Source organism: Phasianus colchicus, chromosome 6 (genome assembly GCF_987193195.1).
Source record: "Phasianus colchicus chromosome 6, bPhaCol1.hap1.1, whole genome shotgun sequence".
In the NCBI taxonomy this organism is placed as follows: domain Eukaryota; kingdom Metazoa; phylum Chordata; class Aves; order Galliformes; family Phasianidae; genus Phasianus; species Phasianus colchicus.
In genome coordinates, this window is record NC_143441.1 from 33,288,189 (window position 1) to 33,315,398 (window position 27,210).

At 40.3% G+C, this 27,210-nt stretch overlaps 2 protein-coding genes across 6 annotated transcripts in view; both read right to left on the reverse strand.

Annotated features, from left to right (window-relative positions):
• ITGA8 (integrin subunit alpha 8) overlaps positions 1-19,413 on the reverse strand; it is a 101,211-nt gene extending 81,798 nt beyond the window's left edge. For 2 of the 4 annotated variants that reach the window (XM_090142871.1, XM_031614496.2), the window contains exons 1-7: positions 19,148-19,412; positions 18,890-19,014; positions 8,713-8,813; positions 6,009-6,132; positions 3,704-3,765; positions 2,642-2,687; positions 1,575-1,700 (exon numbers count right to left, since the gene is read on the reverse strand). In XM_090142871.1, the coding sequence (XP_089998997.1) occupies positions 1,575-1,700; positions 2,642-2,687; positions 3,704-3,765; positions 6,009-6,132; positions 8,713-8,813; positions 18,890-19,014; positions 19,148-19,302 (739 nt within the window). In that variant the 5' untranslated portion in view covers positions 19,303-19,412. Of the gene's footprint in view, positions 1-1,574; positions 1,701-2,641; positions 2,688-3,703; positions 3,766-6,008; positions 6,133-8,712; positions 8,814-9,567; positions 9,935-18,889; positions 19,015-19,147 lie in introns of those variants that run through there. The other 2 variants (XM_090142872.1, XM_090142873.1) reach the window with 2 other exon arrangements.
• Positions 19,414-24,768: 5,355 nt separating this feature from the next.
• MINDY3 (MINDY lysine 48 deubiquitinase 3) overlaps positions 24,769-27,210 on the reverse strand; it is a 47,326-nt gene continuing 44,884 nt past the window's right edge. The window contains exon 15 of one of the 2 annotated variants that reach the window (XM_031614512.2): positions 24,769-25,832. In XM_031614512.2, coding sequence (XP_031470372.1) covers positions 25,683-25,832 — 150 coding nt within the window. In that variant the 3' untranslated portion in view covers positions 24,769-25,682. The remainder of the gene's footprint in view (positions 25,833-27,210) is intronic. The other variant, XM_090142874.1, reaches the window with a different exon arrangement.

Below are 27,210 nucleotides of genomic sequence, written 5' to 3' on the forward strand. Positions count from 1 at the left end.
TTTTGAGTTATTTTTGGCCTTATTTCAAGAGGATCTGAGGTTCCCAGATCCTCCAGTTGAATTTTAGTCTGCTTGGCTTTCTTTTTATTCTTAGATTCAGCCTGGATTGATGAATCCTTCTGATCCAAGTCCTTTTCCCCTTCTAAGGATATGGAACTTAATTTCAGAAGGGAAATGCCATTTGAAGGTAAGGCAGCTCGCCCTTTCAGAGATGTAATTTTATTTTCCAATTGCCTAATGCAGGCTTTTAAAGCTTTTTTTCATCTTTCAATCCTTCCTCAGACGAAGGATACACGTTAATGGCAATAGTAGCAGACACCATGCTACAGCAGACACTGCTACTACTCTTTCCTCATTTGTCAAAAAAGTTTGCTCTAATTTACTCATAAATCAGCCATTTTCAAAGGGGATTTAATAATAGACCACTACTCCATATAGATTCCCATTCTTCAATAACCCAAGCAGCACTCAGCCATGGTGAACCCAGGAATCTCAGGGTTTCCCCCAGGAGTTCCTCTTTCAGTGTATTAGGAGTCCTGGTGACCATCCAATGCACTATTATTTTCTTTCAGATAATCCAACTTAAACAAGTATCTGTCTAGCTCACCATGCATAAAGTTATAAGGCAATGGAAAGCACAGCAATAATAGCAGGGTAGCAAAGTCCCAGGCTGCAGCAAGTGAGGATAAGCCCAAATACAGTAGCAATGGACACAGAAAAAAAAAAGGACAAAAGCTGCCTACCCTTGGAAGGCCTCAGGTACACAGGGATCTTCAGCAAGATATCCTTGATTCCACTACCAACCCTTAAATGAGGTCTGTGAAGGGGTGAATCCTGGCTGCACCCTTTCCAGTCACTCAGATGCATTGCAAACACCTGAGCTCCCCTCCCTCCATTGGCCCTGCCTTCCCACCAGGTGCTCAATCACTGGTTCAAACCATGACTCAGCATTGCCTGCACAGTGCAGTATCTTGTGTTGGCACTACGTGGAAGACAGATTTCCAAAGATACAGTCAAGTACCTCCTGAGGTTTTAGTAAATCAGTATGATAATTGATACTGACAAAATGAAGGCTTTTGGGTTGTATCAGTGACTAATTTCAAATATATGGGCAGAGATGAAAGGAGGTATCTTTGCCTTTCAATTCCACTGCATCTTTCTTTGTAATTATGTGAGGAACAATCTGTCTTGCATGCAGAGATACGTGAACCAAGAAAAATCTTTGTGAAGGTAAAAGGCACACAAAGAGCCCTTTTTTTTTTTAAATACGACTACACAATAGTAAATTCAGACTTCTGTTATTTAAAAGTTACAACTGAAGCAAGCAATAACTTAAAATTCAAATAATTCTTAATAAAAGCCTTAATGAGACATTTAAGATCTCAACTTTCAAAATGTGTTATGCATAACTTAAAGAATGTTCTTCATCTCACTGAAGTAACCAGCAAACTACTACCGTTGCTGCTGTGCAATGGTATTTGAACATTACGTGTTCAAATTCACAACTGTTTTCTTATATAAATAAGTCCCATGCTTTTAGGACATAGTGCTAATTGGGACAGAGCTTAGCTTACCCATATAGTTGTCATCATATGTGGGTGGTGCAACTTCTGTTTGCTTCTCTCGTGCCAGTTTCCTCAGAATATCCTTGAAGGAATAATTTGCGATGATATCCGCAATGCTTGCAGTGATTACCTGACCTGGATTTAAACAGCTTCATAAATGAAAGGGACACAAAGGACAGCCACAAAATAGAGCTAGTAGAACACAAGAGAAACCGAGAGTATAGCACATGTTCTCCCAGTCTTACTTCTCTCATTAATCTCATGACTACACATAAATCAATACAAGGCATCGATTCTCTTTTGAACCACCACATAAACAACTCCAGATTCATTTCACAGTGCTGAATCAAATCGAAGTCAAGCTTTTTAGCCACAGCTTCTTCAGAATAGCAACCTTTTGAAGCTGTAGAGTACAGATGTAATAGACAAATGGAAGTAATTTCTTACAAAAAATTCAAAGCCATGCATTCCCTACCATCATATTCAACTTGATCTTCCTTTTTTAATGGCAATGAAAAAAACACACAGATTAAGCTGACAAGAGGGAAGTTGGTAGGCAGAGTCTGGGAATCAGCTATGTCACAAACATCAAAAACAGTTAAAGCTAAGATATCCTTTTTTCCTTTTCCAGAATTACTTCAGTTTCATCTACATGAGAAGCTACATCTGGAAAACTACAGTGATGCCATAAATACACTAAAAATATATGCAGATAGCAATAAAAGGTTATGTTCAGAAACAAAACATTGAAAATATCACATTTACTGTACAACAATCAGCTATTTTAAAAATAAGAGTATTTCTAGGAAAATGGCTTATTGATTAAACTGCAAATGTACTAAAACAGCAACACAAACACCGTTATTTCTACTTCTCTCTAAGGAGCCTACAGTCCGAATTTCCGACTTCTCCTTATGCTCAGAGGTTTATTAAAGAATTCCTGATTTATATTTATTGAAAATAGACCAGAGACTGGTTATCTTAAATTGAGAAAATACTGGAAATCAAGAACCACATTTTCCACAGTACTTTATGTTTCATTTCTTAGATCAAGTTAACCAGCCAGATGAACATACCTTGCCAATAAAAACTACCAGGCCCGCCTACTATGAGGTCTCCATTCTACAAAAAGCATAATTGAATAAAATTACACAACAAAAGAACACAAAATGAAGCATGCATGGAAAAACAATATAAATGATCAAAAGAATCTCAGAATAATGAGAAGGGAGAACAGCCCTGTTCAAGGAAAGGATGTATGTACATGGATGTTCAGAAAAACCCATGTTGAATAAAGCTAACATCGCCCAACATATCTTCATTTGAATTCAAGCCAGTATTTTTTCAGTACTAACTAGGCATCCTAATTCTGATTATCTGTACCAAAATAAATGTAGCATAAGAGAGTGCCTTCACATTCAATGAAGCAACAGCAACGCTTTACAGAGAAATACAGCTCTGTATAGTCTACAGTGAGGTCTTCAGTACTTGAATATTAACAGTGAGAATAACAATGTTGCTCCATAACATTGAAAACAACTCCAGTGATGTGAAAGACATGGAGGCTCCTGGTGCAGATAGTAACAATAGCTGCAAAGTATATATACTCTGTCCCACAATATTTTTATTGGACTGTCTTGGCATTTAAGAACAACTAGCTATTTCACTTCAGCATTTCCTCTACCACCTCCACAGGAGAACGATCTTAATCATTAGTCTGGCTCCAAAAGCATCATTATATAATCCAGTTTGGCTTCAAAAAAAGATTGTGGTTCCTTCCCATTATTTCCTGAAAGTCAGACCTCTGGAAAGCAACAGAAGTGTGAAACACTGAGACAGAATCACATACGATATTTGGCTTAGTTGACTGTTAATATAGACTTAGGAGAGCCAAATTAGAGTGCAGTTAACAGATGAACTGTAATTCATCATGTAGTAATATTTTTTTCATCTTTTATCTCTTTTTGCTGAAACCAGAAACTTTGAAGCTTACAAAGCAGAAAGACTTGCAATAACTTTGCAAAATCTTCCATATGCAACAGCATGAGCATAAACTTTTGATTACTGGGACAGTGTGTGGTTATGGGGGATATACTAGAAATACATTTTGTCAGAATATTTCAGTGGCACAATCTTACCTTGTAAAAATCTAAGCTGAAACCTGCTTGACAAAAGCCTTGTCCTTCAGGATCTGCATTGCCTGCAATTACAAAAGTAGAAGCATTTTACTGATTTCATACTGATTGTAGAAGACAGCATACACACCCCTAGAACTGTATGGCTGCAAAAACAAAACTACTAAAATATGAGGAAAGAAGGAAGAAGGTTGTTATTCTTTTTTTGTTTGTTTGTTTTAAAGAAGCAAAGCAAACCAAGGTCTTCTGCAGGACATTGAACATGCAGTCCCTTCACAAAAGTTTTGAAAACTTGGACCAGTTATTAGGGACTTCAACCCTTCACTGTCCAGAAAAGACCCTTATTACAACTACCAAGGACTTAATTTGAGTTTTTTTTGCCTGGAAACAGAAAAGTAAACAACATAACAAGAAAACCTAGAATGGTCACCACAACCTGCTCTTCCATAAACACAAAAATAAGAATTTTCTAAGGTGTACTCAAGAATGCTGAGATGGTGGATGATAGGTCAGCATGGGTCAACATTTAAACAACATCCCAGTTACCTGTACCACAGCAAAGGAAAGGTACACATGCTCTTCACAAGGCTCACTCCTGTAATTGATACAATTTTGCTCCTGACACTTAAGCATAATATTATTCTGGATGTATGTTTGTTTATGCAAGAACATCTTCCCCATTTCTGCCCATTTTTATGTCTAAATTCTTTCATAATTGCATGAAGTGTGTTAACACCCATTTTAGAGCTTCCCTACAAGCACCGGAGTGCTGGAAGTCTGCAGGATTGGGAGACCGATGCCAACGACCACTTGAAATTCCTCTCCAAATGGCATCAGCTTCTGGCACAGGTCCAGCAGGACGTCAGAAATACATGAAGTAGATCTTGTGGGCACCATTTCTTTTACAGCTTCGGCTGCTTTCTGTATCTGTCCATTCAGAGATAAGGACTAGCAGATGAAAGAAACACTTGGCAGCACAATTCAGCTTAGGGCTTTACTTCAGTTCATTTATGTGTGCAGGCTTTCTGGTAGACCACAGAAAACATTACTGGGCTACATTATCATGCATCTGTCAGATGTCAGGAAAATCCAACTACATTATATGATGCTGACTGTAGATCTTCACAGGCAAGAGATCTCTTAATTATGTGAAGTTGTTTATCTGCTTTTTCTGTAACATGCCTGGTACTTTCTTGGCAAAACTATACACAAAAGAATTGATAGTAGGAGCACAATTTCCGGTAGAGGAGCAGTCATGAGGTGTATTTTGAAATTAGTTCATGTGCACCTGGAAATAGCAGGCTCTCTGTTCAATGGGTGTCATGACAAGAAGTGACGTACAGACTTCTGCTATTGGCTACCACTCACAACTTGAAAGAGCACACTGTCCTCACTAACTTGAGCAGCACTGTAGCTCTGCTTTGGGGGTTTCCCAAGGAAGGGATAGGTATGTCCATCATATCATGCACGCAGTGTCTTCAGGAATGTTACTGAACGAACAGTTCTCTGGTCTGTGAGTGCAGAAACTGCCACATGCCTAGCCCAGACAAGTCTCTAGATACCTCTTATTGATTTTAATTATTTGGAGCACTGAAGTAGTGAGTATTAAAAAAAAAATCAGTATATTTGTCTAGACATAGAATGCCAAAAAGGATGAACAAGTGATTTAATCTGACATGTGGAATTTATTGTAGACTTCTAGGTAACAGAGCTTGATTCTAAACATACATGCACTATTTTTTCTTATTCCTCAAGCAGAAAGGCCCATAGACTGCTACTGCAGTGGAATGGAGGCGCACGTACTCAGAATAGCACAGGGAAAGGAGTGGAACAGCAGTGATCATGTGTGTAGATTTCTTCCATGCTGGAAGCCCTTCATAAATGAACTATTGTGGATGATACTGGTATGAATAGTGATAGAGGCCTGTGTGGGGTCTGGTCTTCTGATGGTGATCCCGTGATGAGAGATTTATACTCAGTATGAGCATGAGTAATTGTTTTAAAATGCTGTCTGGTTCTTATCTAGATCTGTTTGCTACATTTTAAAGCCATTTAAGTTGAACCAATTACATTGCATCACTCTAACTGCATGAGCTTAATTTCCTTAATTTCTCCTCTTTCAATTATACAATAAAGCTTCCAATTTCAATCACACAATTTAATGCTGATTTCTTTTTAAGCCTCATCCAATGCAATAATAACACGCAGTAACTTTCATTCAAACAAGACTGCACAAAAACTGAAAGCAAGAGAACACTGAGTGCAGCATCAATTCCTCCAGCACAAGCTGGTTTCTATTAATACTTACTGTTGCGACAAGGTGAGTATTCAGCATAGGCACTGAAGTTCTGAATTGCTACATAGCAGGTGCCAACGGGGTCCTTCTCTGGACTGTCTTTAAGAGTCCTCCAATGATATAAGGGAGCACAAGCCTACCAAAACAGAAATCACATGTACCTTTCTTAAACTAACGTACTTGACAAATGCACTTTTTAACAAACTTACCAGGATTCCCTCTGGTATTGTATCATTCACGCAGGAATGATCATAACATATTGATGAAAGAAAATGCACGTCCTCTGCTTGTTGGAATAACATTATAACCTGAAAAAATAGAATCTGACCTTTTGCTTATAGCACTTAGCAGATGAAATCTGACTACAACTCATATTTAAGTGTATGTTACAAGTACCCCTGAAGCATACTTCACAAGTAATATGCTTGCTCTATTACTGCTCACTGCACAGGAATCAGTCCCTTAGATTAAGCTGTGCGTTACATGTATTTGGCTGAAGACATCTCTACCTTAAGATGTATCAGGACAGAATAATGGTCACTACAGCAGAATTTATTTGATTTTCCTCTTCTGAACAGAAGGAGATCTGTCAGTGTTGTGTCACATTGCCTGCCACAGCCATCAGACTGTCTGCTGTCTTATGAGCTCCTGCTTCCTAACTAAAAAAACCAACAGAATTGCCACCTCTACAGAGGCAGTGTGGCTGCAATGCATTTGACAGTCCTCCAGCGAAAACTTTTTTTGCTAACTTAGTTTGGTTAGCAAACCAGTATTTCATCTTCTGTGTTCCAGTGGTAGGGTTACAAACATGACAGTCTAAGGACAGAAGATATAGTAGTTGTGTAGGGAGAGAATCTTTTGAAAATAACTCATGTACTTGTAAAAGAAAAATTACAAGCTGTCAGGTATGCAAGTCATTCTTTAGGAGTTCCTGTGCCCAAAAACTTTTCAATGGCAGGGGTGGTGGGGTGGAGGTATTACCTCTCCCTACAGCCTTGTAAGATACCACCAAATCCTCCCGTCTTTCTTTTGCAATGAGAAGCCCTCTGGCGAGGCATTGTTATTTACATTACTGTATTGGCCTTACTTCTGCAATCAGTTCCAGCTGGATGAACCACTGCCTTACTCAGAGCTTACTGGAACAGCCTGAGCTTCTGGAACACTGGGTTAGGGCCAGGGACTCTAAGACATGCCCCCGCCTAGGACAGCTTACAGAGTAAAACAGAGAAAAACCAGAGTGCAGCAAAGAGGAATTACACATCCTATGAGGCAGAGGCACGTTTTGTAGCACTGAGTAAAATGGATTGAAGAATGATATATAAACAAATGTTCACATAAGGCAGTTTATGATTGAATTTTTAGCTTAAAAAAAAAAAAAAAAGCTTCTGCCACCTTGATAACAATTTATTTTTCTCCCCCTTTTAAGCACTGTAGACAAAAAAGAAAAACATCTAGCTTTTCTGTTCAAACTTTATCCTGAGAAGAGTTATGAGAAGCAAAACAATGGTTGATTAGTACCAATACTGTGATGAGGTTTTCTGCTCACGTGATAAAGATTCAACATGGTAACTAAGTAGAACTCTGTTTCGGTTTGTGAACTACTTTCAGTAGAGTACACAAAAGGAAAAATCTTCAGCTGCTTCTCAGGCTTTCACATTGACAGTTTAGAAAGATGACATTCTTACAAATACTCTGTGTAATTAGCTTTTAAATGGAGAGTGCAAATATAAAAGAATGGTACATGAAGGCATGGAACACAAAGTTTGAGAGCTGTGATAACACTGACACAAATGACAGGGAGTAACAGTACATGCTAGCTCTGTAACAGAACAGGGTGATGCTTTATTCATTACCTGGTTTATGTCAAAATCCGTCTCCAGATTAACCCCAAGGTATACTACTTAAGGAAAAGCACTTCCTTTAGATGTTTCTTCCCTTGTAACTACTTTTTAACTAAGAATTGGAAGTTTTAAGCAAATCTCAACACAAGTTATTGCTATGCAGTTGTAAAAATCATAACATTATCAAACGATTCCTTCATAACAAAATGATTTCAGCAGCATTCCCAGCGTAAACTAAATTGCAAACAGAAAAAAGTCTGGGTGTAAGCAACATCACCACTGCCTAACTAAGCAACAGAACTGCTTGCTCCATGCCAGGCTCCTCCACCAGCAGAGAAAATGCTCAACAAAACTGGAATACAGACACTGCACTTGGAAAGCAATCCCGACTTGAAGCTTTCATATCCTTATTTTTTTGCAGCTCTTCTACCCTATGACACAGTCGTTTGAAACAATTTAAACACGACAAAATAGGTCAATGCTCTCTTACTTACTGATCTTAATTAAAAGATTCTTGGATTCCTCTACGTTCCACATTTAACATCCTTCATAAAGCTTCATAATTTCAAACATTTTTAAGCATATAGCTTTCATATAATTACCATGTCTCAAAATTAGGTCCATTATTTGCTTTAAAAAAATTATCATTTGCTTTCATAGCTAATATGGCATTCTCCTGTTTTGACATGGCAGCAATATTCTCAAGTTATCAGTTCTACCTGATTTTACAGGCTGATTTTTTTCAAGTTATATACATAAATTATGCATAATCATAGACTTTCTTCTTCAGTCTATACACAGAGAGGTATTAGAGAGACGTGTTTGAGAAAAGATAAACATTATCTCCAAATTAATACCAAATACGTAAGACTTACCACAACTTTTTCTTTATGAGCTTTGACTGTTGCCCCAAACCACTGATTGGTCTTAAACTCAATTGGTTCCCTGGTGCCATTGACCTTAATTTTCCTGTTGTCTGACAAAGAAAGGAGAATTAAGTTGACAGCTTATTTTAGGAAGTATTACCCTGTGAATTACAGATACAAGTGAACAGACCAAGAGATATATTAATTACATCATATGTACTGTCATGATCCTATCAGTTTAATACAGGAGTGTTCTACTAACATTTAAGCTTCTCATTGGTCAGAGGAAAAGAGTCATTTTTACATGTGAAATTCACATGTGAAAATTCAAAATAATTATACTTAAAGTTCAGAAAACCAACATAAGATGGAAGTTCATATTCTGCATTCTCCCCCCATTTTCCCCCCTTCTGCTCAAAGAGAGAAAGAAAGACAGAAGGAAAGGAAAGTTGTCCTGGAATTTATGATTGATGAACAGAAATATACAAAAATGAGAAAAATCCCTAAGAACTTCTCATAGGTGGTAGAAATTCTGGAAAAAAAAGTCCACGTTCTGTAATTAGTTTTTGCCAAGCAAATGAAATTTCTCAGCATTCATATTCAAGACCCAACACGACAGACAGCAAAGGACTTTGTTTTTAACAGAATTACATGTGTACATTCTGTCACAAGAGACAGCTTCTTAATGTTGCTTTATATACACTCTTGCAGATGTCAGCGTAAGAGAAGCCATCTGGGCGTAGGCTCAAGCCAATTATAATGCATTTCAGGTTTTAATAAAAAGCAGACATCCCTTCCTTTCACCCTTAGTTCTCCAAAGTGAACTGATTTCCCATATGTTCATGAGCTATTCTCTTCCCTTACCAGTCATTCCTAATGAACTTCTCAATTTATACATAAGCAGGACATTACTCCTTTCCCCTGCGTTCCCTTCTGCTTGTTTCTGTTTCCTATCAAGAAGGATTGCACAAGAATCAATTCTTTTTATTCTCTCTAAGTGAAAATAAAATCATATACCATCTACCTCGGAACACAGGAAAAAAAGTAATGTTATTACATTGTATAGATTTACGTGCATCTTTTACAAACAGAGGGAAAACGCAGCTGATATAAGTGTCTCTTTTAAAAAGCCAACACTTCCTGCTATTTGGCCAGCCGGCACAGAGGAGATACCTGAATCCTTTTCATGGATGTTGGGCCACTGGTTACCTCAGCCTCTGACAACTTCACAAATGCTACAGACATAAACATTAAGAGAAACCCTTTTCTGGTGAAAAGGGAGATCTCGCTGCTGTATTTTTCTTATAGCAAACAAGAAAGTCAAATGAGAAGGGATCTCTACAAGTTTCAAAAGCCTGAGAAAGTGCCTCCCTTCATAGAAATAATTGTCTCAGTACCATGAAACTGCGGAAGCTAATAAGAAAATCCACGCTCAGAGCACTCATAGGAGAGAGACAAATTTCAGCAATATTTAGATCTTTAAAATTCAAAAAGAATAACTTTAAATAACCCCAGAACTACTGACTTTTAAAATTTATTTCACTTACTTTAGATCTAAACTTGAAGAGTGTGGCAGTCAGCAACTTCGACACTGTGCTGTGGGAGCTGCCTGCTTTCACCTGGCTTTTGGCAATACCACTTTTCATTACTTTTCCCAGTGAGGACCCTCACAACCAGTCTCAAACTTACAAAGACCTTGACTGCCTACTGGCAAAATATACTCAAATTTGAGAAAAGATTACAGTTTAAAACTGGGGCAACTGTTCGCGGAATTTATAAAAATCATGACAGAATTTACCAGTAAATCTGCAAGAACTGTAGTCCTCCTTAGTGGCAAAAGGTGTACTACGAGCCCCTCATCATGTAGTATAGGATTTTTATTATAAAATAATTAGCAAAACATTACACACTCAAATTAGTAAATAGGTAGCTTCTCCCTCCTGCCCCCCAGATAAATGTCTTTGCACAGAAATTTTTTTAATCACGTTTGTTCAGGACTCTCACTGGAGCTATGAAATCATCTGCCCACTTCCTGAGGTTGTGCTTTAAAATACAGTTTAGTCTATATATAAGAAACAAACTCTTTCAGATTGTTCTAAAACAAATATTGCTTCCCTGTCTTTATCAAAATGAAGCTATAAGCACAATTAGCCTGTGTGACTACACATGGACTGCTATTACTGGGCACTGGCTCACTGAATTAGACAGCAAGGTCTGAGTGAGGATACTCATCAAAGTCCTAGGCCACTCTCCACGTACACCTTCATGGCATGATCTGCTGCACAGTTTTCATCCAAAAACACACACCTGGGAAGGCCAGATGAATCATGGCCTAAGAAGAACCTTCTTGCATTTTTATCTGACTACAGAGAGCCAAGGATGACAGGCCTGGAGCAGCTAGGCTCAAATAAAAGCTACTTGTTTGTCAGATAAATCACACTCTGGTTTTCGGAAAACAATGAAGTTATTTCTGTCTTTGGCATCCCTCAGAATAGTGCTACCTAAGTGCTTCAAAAAATAACGTCTGTATCCTGACAATACCATTATAAGACATTACAGTTCCTCTCCTGGTGTTATTTATGAGGATCTGAGGCCCGCATGCTGTCTCTATAGCTATACTTCCGTGAGCAACAAAAGCTTGGCTTGCAGCCTGGTTGCACACAGATGTCATCATCTCTTCAGGAGGGACATGTCTGGCCCCTTTAAGAACCAAGAGCAGGCAATCTAGTATCCTGATACGTGATGCCAACACAAGGAGAGCTCGGCCATAGGGCAGCAGCTGGGTCGGGCACATGGCGCTCAGACCTGTGTGCAGGCTGCCCAGCAGTGCCTGAGCCCCAGCTGGATCGCCTCAGAGCCAACCCAGGAGCTGTTCCAGATGGTCAGCAGTCTGGATGACTCGCAGACTTGGCTTAAAAGTCAGCCCTGGAGTCACTCTCAGTTGTACTGGCTAAGGCAGTACTGCAGGCTAAGGACCAGACAATCAAGACTACGCAAGAGCAGTAACGTCTGTATTTAGATTTAGGTGCAAAAACAAAATTAAACAACATTTTAGTAACCCTAAATAACCTCATTTGCTGCTGCAGAAGCCAAAACTCCCGTGCAGTAGTGTTACCTTGCAGTCCAGCTTAAGAAGCAGTACTGCAGGCAGTAAAACATGGTTCTCAAAATCAGTGTTTCTTTCTCTACTGTTTTGGACTTGAGCTACCTGGGGCTACCAAAGGGAAGGAGGCTCCTGTAGTATCTCGACAAGTAGAAAAAATTGAATTCAGACAGAAAAAAAGCAAACCTATGTAAGAACAACAGTACAGAGATTCATTTCCAGGAACTGAAGCCTGAACCCAGAATAAATGTAAATGCTTATCTGTCATTTGTACATGACTAAATTTGGCACTTTCTATGGGGCTTGGTCTCCTCTCAGCCACTAAGTAACATTATAAACTCTTCTAACAGGCACAACCCAAGCACTGCTCTCATAAATATTTCCTTGTTGTATTAATCAGATACTAGAAGATAATTAAAAATAAAGGAAAAAAAAATATTTGCAGACACCGATAGGGGCTCACTGCTTTTCACTTAGTTTTTGAAAACTAAAAGTAAAAAGCATCCTCCGTAATCAGAAAATACTCAAATGAACAAAAGCAAAATCTAATCCAGGTATTTGATAGACATGTAACTCTCTCAGGTCATTTCTCATGCATGAGGAACTTAGAAAAGTATTATTTTCACTAGCTCTTGTGTGCGAGTTTGCATGCATGTACTGGAATGGGTAAACACAAATACCCAACAGGCATCTGCTAAAGGCTCTGTTGACTAACCTGTACCTACTCAGATTGCAGCCAGGATGGCAAATCCCTTTTCAATATGAGTCTTGATATACAAATGTATTTAAGCATAGCCATATGTATACATAAATATATGAAATATAAAACCTAATATATACATATATGACACACATTCACGTATACGTGCAGAGTGAAGCTGAAAAGTCAGCTCAATCTACGCAATTTTTCAATAAAAGTATATAAACATAACAAATATTTATACAAGTATGTATAGGCCAAGAAAAGCAAGTATCTCCCTCAAAACAGGACAACACTTGGAATACTATGTACAGCTTTGAAATACCTGTACAAGACTTACAGCTAAAGGAGAAAACAAAGGAAGATCTAAGAGTTATAAGCCACTACAACAGTTTACTCAGAGAGGCTGTCATGTCTCCATCCTTTGGCAGAACATGGCTACACAAGGCTCCAAGTAACCTACTTTCTTTGAACTCTGAAGCCCTGCTGCACTGATGGGGTCACGTCTTGCAGGAAGGAAGCAAGAGAAAGGAGTTTGTACAGGCACAGAGGATCCCGTATTCTAGAATCAAGGGAGAAGATGATATGGCAGTGATTTCTTTTGATATCATCATCATTACAGTTGGTGTTACAGTTAGAAAGATGATTGCGGTGAAAATGGGAAAAGAAACAAACAACAGGGAAGGAATGCCCACCTATATCTAAAGATCTAGGTTCACAGGAAAGACCACACAAAGGAGGAATCTCCAGAAAGAGACCCTTCCCCTGTGGCAGTCAGCCCTTAAATGGGGTCTGGGAGAGCTGCAGCCAGGCTCCACCTCTTCTGGTCACCCAGCTGAATTGCCTTCACCTGTGCTCCCATGGCTGACTCAGTGCTTGCCTCAGGTGGTCAATCAGTGGGTCAGGCTGTGACTCAGCAGTTTCCATACAATCACTATTAAAAATCCAAATGATAGCACCCATTGCTAACCACAGTAATATCCACAGGGTCACTGAAATGATGTCTTTAGCAGAGAGGCAGAATACAAAAGCAAGACTAAAGACAAGCAAGTTGCCTTCAATGTTATTGCTATGGAAAAAAAGACTCCACAGTGTTTTGAGACAGTAAGGACAAGCAAAATCCCTACCCGACAAGGAGAGCTGTCTCCGTTTTTATATTTATCTGATTCTGCAAACATCTATTTTATTTCTGGTTTTGTATCGTGCCTTGGATTCTGCTCATATGAGTTATTTTAATTTGATAGATCATATCTAAAGAGCTTTATTTGGACTTTCATTCCATGAATCAAGAAAAAAAAAAAAATCATCAGACCCAACAGGATTTTTTGCCTGAGTACAATCTGATCAAAAACAAATCAAGACCTCAGGGCATGAACTAACACAGCAAAGGGTATTTTTTCCCTTCTTTAGATAATGCTGAGATTTATAAAAGAAAGTGACAAGGGTCCATTATAAATCAGAATGCTACAAGTGAACCACGAGGCTCCAGATAAGGTCTTTCTGGCATATTCACTGAAATGTGTCAGCATTTAAAAGTGCAACAAAATTCTCCCTCAGCATTTTCTCTTGAGATGTAAAGTTTCTTTTACAACAGGATTCTAAGTTCTCCTCAGAATCTTACCAACTTTATAGCCAATGATTTCCTCATGTAACTAAATCTCTTGAGTCCCACAATACATCCTTTCCTTATACAGTACCTGGGTTCTGTTACCATCAGCTCAACTGCTGGCCAAATTAGCTCATGATTTTAATCAACTGCACATTTGGCTGTGACTGACCTACATTCCCCTTACCTGTTCTTCTTCAGAGTCTGTCCAAATTCTCTCCTGTTAGTTTAGAAAAATATAACTTATTTTTCTAAAACTGTTGAAGATGACTGGCAGCGAAGGCAGCACTATAGTGAGCCCTGGAGACTTATGGCAAGTGTTTAAAATTCTGCCCTTAGAGCTAATTTAAAACATGTTCCAGTTTGTTTAGTACTACCATTAAAAATAACCCTTAAAATGAGTTCCTGAAATATGAAGTATGAGTTTTTTAACAGCTCTCAAGTGCAACAGTGTACTTCTGGTGGCACTGAAGTTTGCTCCTGGCTGCAAGATGCTTTGAATGCTTAAGTTCCCCAGTTAATCAAACAGGGAGAGCTTTTTTTCATATTGCTCTCCTGCTACCTCTTCTGGCAGCCTTAAGGAAAAGCATTCAGATTAAACACAATGACTTTGGAGTTGTACCTCAGTGCTAAGCAGAAATGGTCATGGTAAAACTCTTTTCATAATGGTGAAACTGAAAAGGAGAAGTTAGCTTTGTGCAGATAAGAGAGGAAATCCAGATCATATCTCCTCGTTATAATCCCGATGCTTGTTGCCCCGTCCTCTCATCAAGTTTCAAAGAGTATCTCTGCCTTCCACTGTAGTGCAGTAGGACAGTTTTATGGAGCAGAGAAACAAGAAAGAGTCCCTGCCCTTCAGTCCGTATTTCCTGGAGTAAGGGAATACTAAAAGCCCTTCCATTATACTTTACATCAGTCCCTTGCTGCAAAGAAATTGGTTAAAGCATCAGCTGTGTTCTAAGGGGCAGTGCTTTCAGCTTCCTCCCAGCCTTGGCTCCAGCACCGAGGTTTCGGGAGCTTTGAGAGATTGCAGACTCAGTGCTGCATCAGCAGGAAGAAACACAGTTTCTGTTAAAACCCCTTCTTTGCTGCAGGCCACATCACTGGTCCACACATACAGCAATGCCCTGCTACATGACTTGTATATGGATGGATGGACTCAATTCCCAATGCATGCCAAAATTTCATCTTCCTTCTTCCTCTGCCCCCTGGCAGAAACAATCTATTACATCAAGAGGACTAATTACTGATGTAAGTTTGCAAGTAGATACCCTCAGTGCTTTGGAAATGTCTGGACTGAATACTCTGAAGAACAAATACAGTAACCTGTGGAGATTAGTGAAACTCTGGGTGAATTCCCAGTAGAACAGTGTCAGTTCAGGCACAAGCTGCAGATGGTCCTGAACCTCTGCTAAATCTGCCATCTTCTCATCAGAGTAGTTCAGACCACAAACACATCCACGTTAGCACAAGCAGCTGCTCATAGCACTCAGACCAGCTCGTGCATCCTACCGTACCAGTGGTGCCACAGAGATGATTTCAGGAGTAGTCTTGAGTATCAGTGCTAGCAGTAGAGAACCTTGTTTGTGTTTGACTGCTAGAACACAGCACTATAAAGTAATGACAAAGTGTTAAAAGTGTTTGCATACTTCTCATGGGTAATTGACTAAATATTGCGTGCTCCTGTTAGGTATACATTAGTGTCCTACACAATGCCTAATTCCTCATGCAGTCTTAGTTTCTGGGATAAAAAGGAGTGAGAGAACTTCACAAGCCACAGAGATTTGTCTCTTGTCATTTAAGGACTACAGGAGACAAAACACAAAGTTTAGTCTCCAGAGTGGTGACAGGGAGGCTGGGGGCACCTTGCCAGTGACTGAGTGCAGCTCCTGCAGTGTCAGATCTCCACTCCATGGGGAAAACCTGATGTTGCCTTACACCAGTGTTGGGATGGCAGGTCCAGTGGGGCTTCACATCTCTATTCTCCCTTCAGGACTCCGTGGTACAGAGCATAAATAATAGCTTTCTTTAAAATAAACCTTGTAGTTATCTTCAAAAGAGGAAGATATTATTCAGAAGAAAGTAAAGTTGAAACATTACAGACTATAGAACCCATCCTGTCTCAGTGCTTACCATCCAAGTATTAACCTAAGGTAGCCTCCATTTTCCACAAAGATGTCTATTAACTCTTGGTTCCCTCAAATCACTCTCTGGAAAAAAATCTTTCTTCTGTCTAAAGTGATATATACATTCATTCAATAAACATGTTGGAATCAGTAAAATAAGGAGAAATATAAATTAGTACAAAGCAACCCCACACCTGTAACGCCTTGATACTAGGAAATGGCTGGAAACTTGACTGAAGTCACCGCAGAAAATTAGTCACTGCCATCACTTCTTAAATTTAGGAGGAACAAGACAATAGAAGCTCTAAGACAAATAATATCAACACATTTGCAAATGATGGAAATCTTGAAATTAGGTCCATTTTCCTTCTGGAAACTGTGAAATAGTTTGTACAATTAGATAAGAGTTTCGTTAGTTAGGCGCCCACTTACTTAGGACAAACATTGGCCCTACAACATCACAGGATGACTTGCAATGTCTGCACATCCCAGCACCTGCAGTCAGCAGCAGAGATGCTCTGCTTCTGAGGTAATTCCAGCCCTGATGCAGTCAAAAACACTATTATGTTTTTGGTAGAAGTGTCCTCATTCATCCAATGAACATTTCTGTTTCTGAAGTCTGATGGCTGCTGTTGGTAGGAAAAAGCCCAAATAACATCCAAGTGCACTGTATGCTCCCTCACTGGGTGAGTATAACTTCGCAGAGCACTCCTACATTTGTGTGTCCAGCCCTCAGAAATAGAAGACATCAAAAGCTTTCATGCTCATATTTGAGTTGTGATATTAAGTTAGTGGGTTTTCAACCATCTGCATTTGTTGATCTCTTGAATTTTTTGGTTATTGCAGAAATTTCACAGTTTCTGTGACTGCAGAAATTTCATGTATCTACGTCGGGCTATAGACTGCACAAACCTACTTTTCTTTAACAAATTCTTTAGAAGTCCTCTATTGAACTCTTGTGGTGAACAATACTGATTTAATAGGTTCTTTTTTAATGGCTCATGCTGCCTTTTAAGTGTTACATTACACTCGCCCTTTCTTTCCAGCTCTCCTCAATTTTTACTTCTGATGTTAATTAAAAATGCTGTCAGTGATTCAGAAGTTTTATTTCTTTTGCTATGCCTGGTGAATCTAACTGAAAGAGCTGACACTGGTTAGATTCAAGAAAACAGTACTTAAACAAGGAAACTTTGCAAAAAAATATATCAAAATGAGACTTTCCAGCCTTGAAGCATCCTATGTACCTTTCCTGTTTCAGTGCTTGAAGCACTCATCTGTGAAGTTAAAGACCTAGAGCTGAATGCTCAGTCTTTTAACAATTAGTTGGAGTTGTTGCTTTGGCAAAAAGGATTGTCTTCTGGTTAAGGCACTGAGGAAGATGAAAAAGTCAGGTGTCTATCCAGGGGATACAAAATGCCTCAGGTAGCCCGAGGGAACAACGCTTTGGAGATGCTGAGCTCTCTGTCCTCTCTGGACAATCATGTGGTACAGCACAAAGCCATGTAGCTGTTCCTGGGGAGCTAGATGACTTTTAAGGGTCCTTTCCAACTCTAACCATTCTATGATTCTGAGATGCTAACTCAAACTGGTAGTGTTTCTATTCAAATACAACATCTGCAAATAAGAGATGGAGTTGCCCTAAGCCTCTTCGGTGAACTTTTCTGGAGTTTCCCACAGGAAAGCCAGATGTCATTCTGCTTTTCATCACCAGATTTTCATTCATTTTTCAAAACTCCCCTTTAAAAAGCAATGGGATTTTCACCTGTTTGGAAAGTTTTCTATTCAAATCTACAAGTAATTTGTGTAGATAATATATTCATCTTCTGGTACATGAACTATCTAGCCATTAGATGGAAATAAAGAAATACTTCCTCTACTAATTTTATTAATATTACAATAAAGATATGGAAGGCATTCTATGTCCACACATTCCCATTTACACATAAGTTATGATCTACATCATATTACACACCCAAGTAGCCACATGCACATCAAATACTGCATCCAGAGCAGGAGCCCAAGGTGTGTTTGGAAGAATGTCCAGATGTGAGGGGAGCCCTAAGTGGGGTTTGCAGTGATGAACACAGCCCTGGGACGTGTGGCTGGCTGGGGGTGGAACGGGTGAAGGACTGTATTTACTCGCTGCACTTAAGCTCTTCTAATTTAATGTGTGCTCTTAGAAAAAGGCTGAAGTGCATTGTGTTTGCATTTAAGTGCACCATAAATGCTAAGATTAAATATAACCTAAAGAATCATAACTTTTGTTTAACAGCTAAACTGTCAAACTTTGCCTTAATGAAACCAATCCATTTTTATTTCCCTGGGAATGCTCAGCTTAAATTATTTTCAAGACCTACAAAGAGACAACAGAAAACATAAACAGCCTGACTTGCTTAAAACGTGCGTTCTCCCTAATTAAATAGGAAACATCTGTTTTGGGATTCTGGAAGTGGCTACGACCTACCCACACCGAGCCTAAACCGGCTTGCATCCAGCCCGAGCTGCTCTAGAGGAGAACCCTCGCTGTCTGCGAGGAGCTGAGCAAGCAGCGGCTCCCGAGTCGCTCCATCCGTCCCAGCCACACGCTGCCGACGCGAGCAGCGGTCCGAGCGGCCGCGCGATGCCCGCACGCGGCCCCGCAGAGCACTTACTGGTGTTATCGAAGGGGATCTGCCTGCAGCGCGCGGCCGGCCAGCCGCAGTGGTACACCGCCCCTCCTTCCACGATGTCCGGCTGCGTGGTGTTGGCTCGGGGAGCTCCCACCAGGACGCTGACCCTGCGGAGCACGCTCGCGAATCACCGGCGGAGCGGGGGGCTCGGCGCCGACGCGGGGCCGGGGGCTGTCACCCCGCCGCCCCCGCCCCGGGATTCGCCCCCGCCGCCCGCCCGCCGCCAGCACCGGCACTCACGTGCTGGGGTCGGGGATGTAGAAGTCCACCGAGTACCCGAAGTAGCTGCCGGGCGGCCCGCTGTACACCGTCAGCTTCTCCTCGTCCAGGTTGAAGGCCGAAGCCGGCGCGCAGAGCAGGGCTGACAGGAGGAGCAGCCGGCGCGGCATCTTCATCCCCTGTGCGGCTCGCCTCGGCCGGGAACAGCGGCGAAGCGGAGCGGTGCAGCGCTGAGCTGCCTGCGGCGGGGCGGGCGGCTGGAGGGCGGCTCGGCCCCGCTCACCCCGCCGTGCCGAGCGGAGAGCCGCGCTCCGGCGCCCCCTGGCGGCCCCTGAGGAGCAAGGGAGGGAGAGCCGGAGGTGAGGCCGTGCCTCGGTGCCTCGTCGGAGCGGACCGGCGTCTGCACGGCGGCGTTGCGGCCCGCGATGCTCTCGTAACTTTCCCCCTCAGCTCTGCCCAGCCGTCACCCTGCGTGCGCAGCCACTCCGTGGCGGAGCTAAGGCTGATGGTTTCCACGTGAACGTCCCTCCACTTCCAGTATGGTCAGGAGTTTGAACTGAAGGGTGCGATAATTGAACCGTGCCTTTTAGGCAGCTTGAATACATGGAAAAAACATAGACTTTAATCAGACAATTATATATTATAGACATATGAATGCGGGCATTCATATTTAAAAAAAAAAAAAAAAGAATTGTGCAAAAAGCCCAAATCTCTTACCACAGGGCAGATGTAAATCCAACCCCACCCTTCAGAACACATTAGTATACCAGAACGGCTCATGTTACTATTCTACCATAGAATAGTAGAATCATAGAGCAATTTGGTTTGGAAGGGATCTCAAACACCACCAGTCCGACCCCTGTGCCATTGGCAGGACTGCCCCCCACTGGATCAGGCTGCCCAGGGCCACATCCTTGAGCAACTCCAGGGATGGGGCTCCCAGAGATTCCCCAGACAGCAGTACACCATACTGAGTAAAGAATTTTCACCTAACATCTAACCTAAATCTTCCCTCTTTTAAACCATCATCCCTTCCGCCATCGATAGACCAAAGTCCATCTTTCTTATAGGCTCCTTTTAAATATTGAAAGGCTGCAGTGAGATCTCCCCAGAGCCTTCTCTTCTAGAGGCTGAATAGCCCCAGTTCCATCGGCCTTTCTTAATAGGAGAGTGCTCCAGCCCTCTGAACATCCTCATGGTTTCCTCTGGACTCACTCCAACATTTCCACATCTTTCTTGTGCTGGGGGCCCCAGAGCTGTCTGCAGTGCTCCAGATGGTGTATGCAGAGGTGGAGCAGGACAGTGAGAAGCACCTCCCTCTCATGACTGGTCACACTTCTTTTGAAGAAACGCAGGACATAGTTGACTTTCTGGGATGCAAGTGTGTACTGCTGACTGATGTCCAATTTCTCATCCACCAAAACTCCCAAGTCCTTGGGATTGCCCCAGCTCAGATGCAGCAACTTGTACTTGAACTTGTTGAACTTCATGAGGCTGGAGGGGCCTACCTCTCAAGTCTGTTCAGCTTCCTCTGGATGGTGTTCTTCTCTCATGACTGCACTGCACAGTGTGGTGTCATCCGCAAAATTCCTGATGGTGCCCTTGATCCCACTGTCCATATCATTAATAAAGATGCCAAACTGCATCAGTCCCAACCAAGACCCCCGAGGCATACCACTGGTCAGCGGACTCTGAGCTGTTCAGCTCATCTTTCTGGATGTGCTCATCATTAGCAGCTAGGAATTTCCTCTGAAAGTGTCTCTGTTGGCTTACCTGGCCATAAAACCTTGCTCAGCTGAAGGGAGGACCTTGTATTGGCACACAGGGCTGTGCTGCTGTGGGCCTACACCAAAGCTCTGTGCAGGAGCAGACGTCATGCCTCTATACTCACAGAAACTGTCAACGCTACATTGCTGGAAGTTGCACTGAATTGAGCTTTTAGAAAGCTTCTCTTACAAGTTCTTGATAAAAGTAATTAAAAACAATGAGGCTGTAGTGCCCATTTTGAATCGTCTTGCCTCAGCGAGCCTCACAGCAGTGTTGTAGCTGTTTTATTAAGGACATATGTTCTGATTTTTGGGTGCTTCTATGTGGAGCCAGGAGTTGCAGATGATGATCCTTATGGGTCCCTTCCAATACAACAGGATATGCTTTGAGTCTGTGTAAAAGCACGTCTGCCTGATAACACTCCCTTTCCCAGCAAGAGAAATGAGACAAGGCACTGCATCTTGAAGGGATGCAATTCTTATTTTTTTCTGATCTATTCAAAGATAGGAAGAAACTGAAAAGGAAAACAAAACAAAACAAAAAAGCCAACATTTTAATTTCTGCTTAATCCACTCTATTTGAACTAAAAGGTTTGTTTTGCAGCATTTATAATACAGATGTGTCCAAAAATATCAGAGAAAGTTCAGGAAAATTGAGAACATTCAGAATGAAACCCATTTATAAACACACATCAGCAGAGCATACCTATGAAATCAGAGTTGTTTGTTTTGTTCTGAGGCTCTGGTTTCTTTACTTTTGTGTTTATTTTATTTTAAGTGCTTTATGGCAAGATTATTCTGATAAGATGGACATTCCTGCTCACGAAAACAGAGCAGTGTTTATTTCCATCATTAGCCGTGTGACCCGCAGCTGGACCACATGCCTGTAATACTCCTTAATTCTTTTACTGACTTTACTCCTCCTATTAGAGCAAAAGATGACATTATTTGGCTATTTTACATTGGACAAGGGTCACTCGGAGACCTAACCACCACCAATAAACTCAGAAGTACCTGAATGACTTGTGGGGGGTAACACCTACCCTTACAAGTCACACATTTCCAAAGCAGCTGAAGGCAACTGAAAGTTGTGTATCATGATACCAACCAAGTGAATAGAAATTCAGCCATTGTAAATGTTGCATTGCATTACATAATAATGCCTTGCAGTTCCCATGCGCTCCTCTTGTCCTGCTTGTGTGAAGTACATACCCATACCACTGGAGCTAGTTAGTGCAAACATCTCTCTCTTTTTTCTTTTTTAATCTCAAACATAGATGTGAGTGTAGGACAAGCCAACTCGATTCAAACAGATCAATGACAGATCTACGCATTGCATCTCTAAAGCAGACAAACCACTAAATGCACATATTCTTAACTGTTGCCAGAAAGGAGTCATTTCTCCAGTGACATCAGCCCTAAGATCTTTGCACTTGGATAACTGGCACATTACCCTAAACAACCTAGATCTGTTCCAACCATTGGAAACATTCCAGATTTGGGTTCCCCAGATTTTAAAACTGCCTGCACTGGACTTTGCGATCTGCATAGTTCATGCAGCTGCCCCAGATGTTGTTGGACTGAAGTTTGGTGGCCTGATACACTGACTGCTTTGAATACTGCACAAAAAAGTCTTAATGGGCTCTGATCAGGAGCCAAGAGAGCAAGCCTTCATTGGCCTCTTTGGCTAAATGCTCTGAAGGTCATTATAAACCTATTTACTGTTATACGAAGGTCAGACATAGAACCAAATGATTTGCACAGACTATATGAGCTTCCTGGTGTGAATTTCTACAGCTTGCATTATATGCAGTTGATGAAGTTAACATATCAATACGGTCTTAAAAATATATCACCGAAAGCTTCTACAGAAAGTTTTGCCTAAGTAAACCTCTTAACATTTCATACAAGCCTGTATTATGAAAACTTTAATCTTATGTTATTCTACTACTTAGTAATCTATCTGCTAGCAGAAGTGTTTCAAGGAATTGTACAGGATTTTAACATAAATAATGTCAAAATTAATGCCAATTTCACTGCTAGATTTTCCTAAAACAGGCCATGACAGAATCCTCAGTGTCCAATTCCCACAGGAAAGATTATCTATCCTCTGAGGTATTTCCTAGTAACTCTTTCAGTAGGCAAGAAGCCTACTAAACTACAAAAGAGCCGTTACCTAGAGAGTATTGATTATAGTGTCACAAAGTAAGAGGATGAAATGAGAATACAACCATGTCCTACAAAAAGCATGACTTAACAGCCTTGTTCAGTTGCTGAATCTGAACACCTCGTCTCTCCAAACCAAAAAGGATGAATTTTAGCCAGTACACGAGTGTGAGAACAATTAAGTGAAGAAACACATCTGTGAGCAAAAAGCTTGACACACAATTGCTTGTAGCCAATTAAATTAATAAATAGCAAACTCATTAAGCTGTACCTTAAGGTTTGCTAGATTCCCTTAGATTAATAATTTTATTAATACAAGACCCTTTCTCTTCCCCCTGTGTGCTAGTTGCTGGAATGTGAATTCAGGACGATGTGCCAACAAACGATTTTCTGCATTAGGTTTTGAACTTCACCCCTACAAACACTGTCCAAGTTAGAAATCTCAGCAAAAGTAATTCATACATGAAGAGCACCAAGGCTAATTTGAGTATGAGCAGACAAAGACTTTTAGCAAACTAAGCAGAAAGAGGTTTCTTCTCTAGAGGTCTCATGGAAATAAATTTTATCTTGATTTACAAGTGATTTCATGCAATTAACCTAGTTGACATTGTAACCGAAGTCTAGCGAGCCTCACGATAGGAAGTCTGAAGGAAAAAAAGAATGGAATAAGAGTTCCTTTAATACACAAGGCACACTAATTTCTTCCTAGAGTACTAAGTTTTAAATGCTTGTATCTCACATCAGCAGGGCTTCTAATTTTTTTTTTCCTTCATATGGAACATACATTGTGTCTGACAGTGGACTAGAAAAAGGCTGCTCGTCATTCTAACAGACTCAGTATAAGCTGTGTTGGGAAACACTCTATCAGAAGGCAAGACAATGCTAGAATCTCAGAAAAAGAACAAGAGAAGTGAACTGTTACAATCAAAGTCTGAAGATATTTACCATAAAGTAGCAAAATCAGCTGAATCAAGAACCCATCAAGCATGAGCCTTCCAGAAAAACTAAAACTTCAGACTTGTCAGGCAATCTAGCTAAATACAGAGACTAGAGAAATCTGTTCTAATATGTTTGAGTGGCAATCCTACTGTTGCACAAGTCTCATAGCATCCAGTCCACGTAGTAAGTTTGAGTTGAGTAAGTGAGATTAGACTCATTAAGTCAACTTGATAAGAACTCCTCCATTTCAGAGGAACAAATCTCAGAGAGGTGAGATACACTACTGTTGGTTTTGCATTCAATAATAGTCAAGTTCATTTCAGGAGTTGTGTTTTTAAGTAAGTCCTACTTGAACTATTTCTAGATGTACAACTAATAGACACATTTTACAGTCTTTCACAGAACATATCTGCAAATATCATGCAAGAAATATTCTCTTTCTGGCATTACCACTTACTTCACAGTGTAAACTAAGAAACAAAGGTTTCTTCCTGAAACTATGCTATTTTTGATCATGTCAGCTTGTTTCTTCTGTACGATGATCATTCTGGAGTCACACATGAAAGAAATTTTAAACAGGGAGAAACAATTCTGAATGTGAATTTCAGCTGTAGTGGCAATAACAGAGGCTCATCAGTTGCAGTTAAGATGCAATCAATTATCCCCACCCTCCCTCCACCAAAGTTATCTCAAAATCTGACATTTCTAAACCCAAGGTCTCTTTTCATCATCTTAGAGAGGTGGTGCAGTAAAATTTTAAGCTTAAGAACATTAAGATTCAAGGAAAAAATTTATTTCAGGGCTAACAAGTTGATAATAAATAAAGGAATATAATAATGCAGTAACAGATGTTCTCATGCACTTAACACATACAATAACGCTGGCTTACACTGCTGTTTGGACAAATTGAGAAGAGGTATTTGGCAATATTATGAGCTTGAATAGTTTAGAGATTATAGAACAAGAAATTCCACTGTTTTATTTTTTACATTTTTATACAAATTCAAATAAATATTAATACATCTATTTTTCCTCAGATTTTTTGTTCGGTTTTAACATGCCCGATAACTAAGCCACAGTAATATACAACTGCCAAGAAAGAGTATTTATGAATTATACTTATTAATAGTCCTAGAAATGTATCATATTCCTGTCACACTGTGCAAGCTCTTTAGTTAAAACTGGATTTTAGGAAATATTGCAGGAAGTTTAAACTCATTTAAACATATCGAGTGCAAAGGCCAGTCTAGTCCACACATCATGGTACTGTAATGTCAGCCAATTTAAATAATAAAACATGCCTATATGGATTCAGAAGCAGTTGAATATGTTTTAAAGATCTGACATCTAATATTCAGATTCTGCAATATCAGACATTTTTCAAATCTTCATGAGATGGCAAGATAATGTTAAGACTTTATAAGTAGTCTTTTTTTTAAAGCATAACTCACATTAACAGTACTATGGTGGCCAAAAAAAGACAAACTATTATAATAGAAATCAATCTGATTAAAAAATTAAATATTCCAATTAACACTGAAAAAGTGTTTGTAATCATTATTTACAATTCAATGATACCAGTGTATAACTTCACACAGTCAAAGCATACCACTTTCCAAGCAAACACCAATCCCTATATCCCCTTCCAAGCATTCGATAGTAGCATGTCACGTACATGAAATCTATCAGTTTAAAGAAGGAGATCGATCTGTGGTCCACAGTAATTCTATGTATGGCCATTTGGTTTGCAAGCAGCGTTTTACAGGAGTGTCATCAGTCTGCAGCATTGGCTCTTCAAAACCCATAACAACTGCTGTGCCTTCTACATACATGACCTGCCAAAATAAATCCAAATACGTCAGCTGAGGTTTCTTTATAACATAAGGCCATATCTATTTGATGGTTTATGTGAAGAAACAGTGAAGGCAAGAAAGGGGTAAAATAAAAATCCAGGAAATGCAATGTAAAAATTCAGCGACAAAAGGACTACTACTGTTAACAGTTGCAATATTTGATACTGTTATTTTAATGAGAGACAGTGTTCCTTAGACTTAGCTTTGCAGAATTACTTTTTCCATAAGGTGAAATTTCTGTTGAAAAACAGCTCTATTCATACAACAATATTTAAAATGGTACAGGCAGAATTTTCAGAAATCAAAACTTAGTGCAAATTTTCTCTATTATATATATAGATATGTTCAATAGCAAAGATAAATGCACCGTTTAATGCTTTCGCTGACACTTGGACTACAAAACTGCTGAAGACTTCACAGTAGTATGTTATAATGACTTAATTCCAAGTTAATGAGAAGACTGAGTGAATCTATTTTCAGGCAGAGCCTTTTCACTTGAGGTCATCTTTGTTACTTGTGTCTATTATGTCTTTTGTTACTTATATCTATGACACATTATACTCTTCTAACCTAAACACTCATTCAGGAACAAACTTAGAAGCAGCCATAACATGCTATGTACAACCCTCTCTTTATGAGAAAGCTGAAACAGGTCATTGCTGTCCCCACATAAATAGCTAAAAAAAATAATCTAACTTCTGTTGGAAGTATGTGGAGTACTGAAACAGACCTGGGAATACTGGTTGACACTCAGCTGAATGCGAGCCAGTAGCATGTCCAGGTAGCCAACAAGGCCAATGGCATCCCGGCTTATATCAGAAATTGCGTTGCCAGAAGAAGCAGGGAAATGATTGTTCCTTTGTACTCAGCACTGGTGAGGTTGCATCTTGAGTACTGTGCACTTGAGTTTCGGGCACCTCACTACAAGAAACATATTGAGGCTCTGGGGTGTATTCAGAGAGGGGCAACGCAGCTAGTGAGATGTCTGGAGCACAAGTCTCATGAGAAGCAGCTGAGGGAGCTGGGGTTGTTCAGTCTGGAGAAGAGGAGGCTCAGGAGTGACTTATCACTCTCTACAACTACCTGAAGAGAGGCTGTGGTGAGGTGGGGGTTGGCCTCTTCTCTCCATAACTGGTGATAGGACTAGAGGGAATGGCCTCAAGTTGTGCCAGGGGAGATTCAGATTGGACGTTAGGAAGTACTTTCACTCTGAGAGAGTGGTCAGGCACTGGATCAGGCTGCCCAGGGTGGCATCACCATCCCTGGAGGTATTCAAGAAATGTTTAGATATTGTATTGAGAGACATGGTTTAGTGGGAAATATTGGTGACAGGTGGACAGTTGGACTGTCCTTTACAGTT